Below are 6,389 nucleotides of genomic sequence, written 5' to 3'. Positions count from 1 at the left end.
ATTCTTTCCTTGCACCTGCCTCATTTCCTTTTTTTTTTATCCTCCATCTACTGCTGCTGCTGCTGCTGCTGCTGCTGCTGCTATTGCTGCTGCTGCTGCGGTGTTTGCTTTTTTCTTAGAGACTTGAAGCCTGAGAATCTGTTGCTGGATGCGTCAATGAATATAAAAATTGTTGACTTTGGTTTATCTAATATATACAGCAACAAACCCATGCTGAGGACTGCATGCGGTTCGCCTTCTTATGCAGCCCCAGAAATTGTACAGGGAAAACTGTATTCTCCTCTTGCTGTTGATATATGGAGCTGCGGGTACACCCGAGAAAAAAATTTATTTATATTTCTTTCTCTGTTTTTTTCTCTGTCTCTTTATTTATGCCTGTCTCCTTTTGTTTTTCTTTCTCCTCTCTATCTGCCTCCTCTTCTTGCTAGTGGGCCGTTTCCCCCTGGAGGGTTAAACAACTGAGGGTCTCTACCGCAGCATCATCACCTTTCTCTGTCTCTCTATCTCTCAATCTATTAAACTATTTGTATATATAACTTTCTTTGTACATCTGTTTTCTCTCTGTCTCCTTGTCTCAATCTATTAAGCTATTTGTATATATAACTTTCTCTGTACGTTTGTTTTCTCTCTGTCTCTCTATCTCTCAATCTATTAAACTACTTGTATATATAACTTTCTCTGTACATTTGTTTTCTCTCTGTCTCTCTATCTCTCAATCTATTAAACTCTTTGTATATATAACTATCTCTGTACATTTGTTTTCTCTCTGTTTCCTTGTCTATAGAGTAATACTTTACGNTTTGTATATATAACTATCTCTGTACATTTGTTTTCTCTCTGTTTCCTTGTCTATAGAGTAATACTTTACGCGTTGCTAGTGGGCCGTCTCCCCTTTGAGGAATCTACAACAGAGGGACTCTACCGCAGCATCATCAGCGGCCACTTCGGCTACCCCGATCACCTGAGCCCCGAGGCCTGCAGTCTCCTTAAAGGCATTCTACACACTTGTCCCCTCAAGCGTCTAGGGCCTATGCAAATAAAACAACACCCCTGGTAAACCTAAACCATCCTAAACCCTAAACCCTAGCTAGATCAACACAGACGCCCCTGGGCCGAGGGGCGAAGGGTTTATAGTTTAGGGTTTAGGGTTTAGGGTTTAGCTGTGTTCATGGAGTTGTTGTGCAGGTTATGCAATGGAAAAGTTCAGCATATACCCAGAAGCCTCTCCTCTCGCTGGCCCAGTGGGCCCCCCGTCTGCTCCCTCACGGACTGCCGCGCCTGCGCAGAGTGGCTCGCGCCGCCATCAGCCCAGGTATGTCTCTCTAGGGTTTAGGGTTTAGGGTTTAGGGTTTAGGGTTTAAGAGCTGCGTCTAGGGGGGTAAAAGATGTGCGGCCCACTGCTGCACGAACTACCAACTGCTGCTGCTTATACGCCGCGAAAGGAATCTGAAGAATCTGCTTAGGGTTTAGGGTTTAGGGTTTAGGGTTTAGGGTTTCAGGCGCTTGTGTTGCTGCAGCTGAGGAGAGACATCCTAGAACAAATGCCGCCATCCAACTACTCTCTTGAGGCCCTCGAGTGCCACATCCGCTGTCATCCCGTTGGCGCCCACGCTGCCACGTAAGCTTCTGCTGCTGCTGCTGCTGCTGCTGCTGCTGCTGCAGTTAACTTTTATTGCGTTCACCTTCTACAGGCTCTCCGCTACGTTTGTCTGTGTGTTGATGCTCAGCTATTATTTGCTGTGTCTTAAAAAGAGGCGGGAGGAGGAGGCAGCTGCAGCAGCAGCTGCCTCTGGCGCCAAAACAGCAGCAGCGGCAGCAGCAGCAGCAGTTCAGCAGCAGCGAAGCTCCCCCTCTGTGCCTTCTTGCGAGGGGCCCCCGGCGTTGTCTTCCACTGTACCGCGCCAGCATACACGAAGGGGCCCCAAAGATCATTCTGCTTCGGCAGCAGAGAGGCAACCGCCTGCAACAGCTCCTCCCCTTGCTGCAACAGCTCGAGCGAAGGAAGCAGAGGGGCGCCGACGGCCTGCTCCTAAGCTGGGGGCCCCTAGAGAGGCACCCAAGGGGCCCCTTAGGGAGTCCCCCAACGGGTCCTTTGTGGAGGCTCAGAGGGGGGCCCTCAGGGAGGCCCCCAAGGGGGCCCCTAGGGAAGCCCCACGGGGGCCCCGTGCGGAGGCCCCCAGGGTCACCCGCGCGGAGGCCCCCAAGGGGGCCCCCACCAGAGCTGAAGTTGCCCCTATGCAGAGGCGCTTGAAGGGGCCCTGCAGTTCTGAGACTTCCCTGCAGCAACGTCTGCAGCAGCAGCGGCAGCAACATCAGCAGCAGCTTGCCGAGAAGCTGCTGCAGCCGCTACTTTGCCGCTCAACTAGGACACAGGCTACCCCCAGCAGCAGCAGCAGCAGCCCGATGAACCACAGCACCGCCGGAGCAGCAAAGGCGTCTCCCTCACCCCAACCCCAGGCCTCTCGCCTCTTAGAAGAGCCCTCTCAAGCAGAAGCCCCTCCCGCTGTTTCACAGGGGGCCCCCCGAGGGGGCCCCATAGGCGAACGTGTTGCCCCCTCTAGCAGCCCCCTAGACGAGGGTCCAGGGGGGCCGTCAGGGCAAGAGACCTTGCAGCAGCAGCAGCTGCAGCAGCAGCTGCAGCAGCAGGAATCCCCTCCACAGCAGGTAGCGCCTAATGATAATATCGAGGGGACAGAAAAGGAGACACTGAAACCCCTATTAGGACAGGCTGTAGCGCAGCAACAGCCAACAGCAACTAGGGAGACAGACCTTGGGTTGCTGCAGCAGCAGCAGCAGCAAGAGGAGCCGGACCCATCTCTGAAACTGAATCGGGTAGGTGCACCTCTGCAGGTGCAGCAGGAGCAGCAGCAGCACGAGAAGCAGCAGCAGGAGCAGCAGCAAGATGAACAGCAGCCCAGCGTGCAGCCACAGCTAGAGAGCGGCTTGGCTGCTGTAGATACACCGCAAGATCTTCTGCAGCAGCAAACAAGCTGCAACGCTCTGCAGCTAACACAACTCATGATGCGCAATATGTTGGCTAGGCAGCATCAGCAGCTTCGTGGGGAGCCGTTCCATCAAGCAGCAGGTTTAGGGGGGGCCCCCGCCGGAGAAGCGGACCCCCTCAGGGGCCTCCTTACAGCCCGGGGGCCCCTGCCCCCCAGTGCCCAACTGAACTGTACCCTAGGGGCCCCCAAGAGCCCTGGACGATCTCTGGAGTCCCTTTTGTCTCCACGTTGCCTTATCCCCGCTGCTGACCTTCTGGGCGACAGCAACACACACCAGCAGCAGCAGCAGCAGCAGCAGCAGCAGCAGCAGCAGCAGCAGCAGCAGGAGGGCTGCGCTTCCTCAGCAGCAGACTGTGCCTCCCTCAGAAGCAACAACTGCCAGGCCCAACAAGATATGTCAGCATGTGTAGATACACTGCAGCTGCTAGAGACAGGACCTCTACCTGCTGCTGGTTCTTCAGGGGCCCCTGCTACTGCAGCTACTGCTGCTGCTTCCTTGGGGCCCCCGCCAATGCTTGTGAGGCTTTCTCTTGGTGCACCCAAAGGCAACACCCACAAGGCGTTGCAGCAGACCTCAAGCCGCCGGCTATCCTATGATTTTCGCGAGATAGATAGAGCCGCAGCATGCGCAGAAGGGAGCAGCAGATGCATGCTGGAAGAGGAGCAGCAAGCGCACAAGGCAGCAAACACGAAGCCAGTGACAACTGCGACCTCCAGGCCTCTTAACGCAACATACAGAACCTCTACTGGCAGCAAGAGGAGCAGCACCAGCAGCGGGAGCAGCAGCAGCAACAGCAGCAGCGGCTATTCGTGCGAGCCTGTGGACAAGTCAACAAGGGTTCTCGGCTCAGCAGCAACAGCAGCCGGCGGATCCATTCGAACGAGGAGAGTCCCAGGCCTCACCTCCAGTCTATCGTTGCAGCAGCAGCAGCAGCAGCAGCCGCTCCACCGGGGGCAGCAGCCGCCACTGCAGCACACCAGCACATGGCAAGCAAAGCGAGTCTCCTTACGCGGAGAGCAGCAAAGACTGCCAGCAGCAACAGCAGCAGGGCGTACAGTCGCGGCAGCAAACACCCCAAGGCCTCTTTCCCGCTCAGAAGCCGCCCCGGGGGCCCCCGCGCCGACAAAACCCGCCAGTAAGGTTGGGGCCTCGAGGGGCCCCCCAAGGCGCGTGGCTCCTTTGCGTTTATCTCTCAGCACAGGCTGCGCTCCCCCCGCTTCGGATGCTGCTGTTGCAGCAGCAGCAGGTGTCCAAGCTACTGCGGCTGCTGCGCCTGCTTCTTCTAGTTCTATGGAGAGGCGGGCCCTTGGCGTTGGCTTGAGTGGTGCGCTGAGGAGACAGTCGCTGGAGAGGCCGCCCCCAAGGGGTTCCCTGACGGCTCGCACTGCCATTAGGCGCAGCGTCGCTGCTGCAGCGGGAAAGGCGCCAGCAGCAGGCGCAGCAGCAGGAGTTGCAGCATCAGCACTCAACAAAGATTGCAGGCGTCTGGGGAGCAAAGTAGGAGAAGGGAATAACGTAAAAATGTTGGGGGGAGGCCTTCGAGCAGCAGAGAGGCCCCTCGCCGTCGCGAGAGACAACTCCAGCGCAGGCAGCGCGGGGGCCCCCCAGCCACCACTGTCGGCAAGAAAACCTCTGATTGACTGCTCAGGCGTCAAGCAGCTGCAGACACATGCAGCAGCAGCTGCGACGGCCCGCGCTCCTCTGCGAGCGGCGGGACCTGCGGGTGCTCCGTCTGCTGCAGGAAGGTCAACCACATCAGCAGCAACGGCAGCAGCAGGAGGAACTGTTCTGCAACAGAGTCGGCTCCGTTCCTTGACAGCTGAAGGCTTGCCAAGCGACCGCCTAAGGGCCCCTGTGAACCCCCGCGGTATACCTACAGGGGCAGCAGCTGCACAGAAAGCCTCCGCCAGGGGTCCTCCAGCTGACAGCCGCGTGCTGAAGACAACTCGAGCAGCAACAAGCACGAGTCTAGCGCAAAAGGCTGCAACTGCAACTGCAGCTGGAGGGGGCCTCTCCCATGCCCTATCAGCTGGTGTTCCTGGGCCCGAAGTGGGGGCTCGGCCTTCAGCAGCTGCGCCAGCAGCAGCGAGCAGCAGAACACTAGATATGCGTGCAAAAATAAGCACGAGAACCAAGACAACCAGCACCACTCGCTCTAGCAGCGGAATCCCATCCCTTGTAGCCCCTTCTAAGGTTACTCGGGGGTCGAAGGGCGGACCGTATCCTGTGTCGTTGCTCTCAGCAAGAGCCTCTGTGCAGCTACTGCACTCCAGCAGGAAGCAGCAGCTTCCGCAGCAGCCACAGCAGCCGCATGCGCAGCCGAAACGCGGGTCTTTGCTTCGCTGCAGGACAGCTGGAACTGCTGAGGAGAACCGAAGGGGCAGTCAAAAGCCGCTCCTTGGGGCCCCAAACAGCACCCGCTGCAGCCTGCAGCAGGGAACGTGCTGAGTGTTGTATTCGCATGTGTATATCTAATTTTTCTTTCGTCTCAACCAGGTGAACTGCTTCTTGTCGTTTTTCTTAGGCCTCGATTAATACACAGAGATTAAGCAGCAAACAACCGGCTAGCAAAAGGCTGCCGCGCTGGGAATTGCCAGACCCGCAGCCCCGCCGCGCGCATATGCATAGAGGCCTACAGTCACAGGCGTTGGGATAGTACCCCATTAAGAATGAGGAAACGATACATGTATATAATAAGTATGTATATAAAATATATGCATAATGTCACACCCTTTCCTCCCTTTCTCTCTCGCAACATATATATATATATATATATATATATATATATATATATATATATATATATATATATATATATATATAGCGCATGCCGCCACAGCAGCAGCCCAGCGTCTTGTAACATCACTCGCCTAGCGGATTACCCAAGTGTGGCTGCTGAACGGGAACCGTGAGAGTGCTGCATAGTTCTGGTCCCTCCAAATGGCGCTGCATGCAATCTATCTGGGCCCCTGAACACGTGCAACAAACACGCAGAGAAGGCAAGGGCTAATGAAACAGCACAGCCCTTGTCTTCCGCTGGGTTAAGGCACAGTGAAGGAGAGCTTGCAGTGCCCGTAGTTGTTATTTATACCTATGAACTGGCTACATCTGTATAGCAACTACATAATATACAATAGACTGAACAAATAGCTACAAATACTAGCTATGAGCCTGTAATACTCCTTCTACTTTGGGCGCATTTGCATCAGATGACGTGCAACCTAGAGCTCACCACACAAATGTACTAAACTTTATTTAGTGTTCAGGCTTGGTAAGCCAGTAAAAGATAAAATGTCCTAGAAAGCACCACGCCTTGGCTGCCTTTGCCGATGTACAGCATTTGCGTTGATATGTATGGATATATATATATATATATATATATA

The 6,389-nt window shown here is 55.0% G+C and overlaps 1 protein-coding gene across 1 annotated transcript in view; it reads left to right on the top strand.

The window, feature by feature from the left end:
* EMH_0033520 (CAM kinase, SNF1 family, putative) overlaps positions 1–5,454 on the top strand; it is a gene marked incomplete at both ends in the record, with an annotated part of 9,672 nt that extends 4,218 nt beyond the window's left edge. The window contains 4 exons of the mRNA XM_013494758.1: positions 856–1,053; positions 1,186–1,312; positions 1,500–1,618; positions 1,728–5,454. Coding sequence (XP_013350212.1) covers positions 856–1,053; positions 1,186–1,312; positions 1,500–1,618; positions 1,728–5,454 — 4,171 coding nt within the window. The remainder of the gene's footprint in view (positions 1–855; positions 1,054–1,185; positions 1,313–1,499; positions 1,619–1,727) is intronic.
* Positions 5,455–6,389: the final 935 nt, after the last annotated feature.

This window comes from Eimeria mitis, genomic scaffold, assembly GCF_000499745.2.
Source record: "Eimeria mitis Houghton genomic scaffold, Emh_scaff1275, whole genome shotgun sequence".
NCBI classification, from domain to species: domain Eukaryota; phylum Apicomplexa; class Conoidasida; order Eucoccidiorida; family Eimeriidae; genus Eimeria; species Eimeria mitis.
Note: the sequence above shows the minus strand (reverse complement) of the source record. Positions and strands in the feature narration are given on the sequence as shown.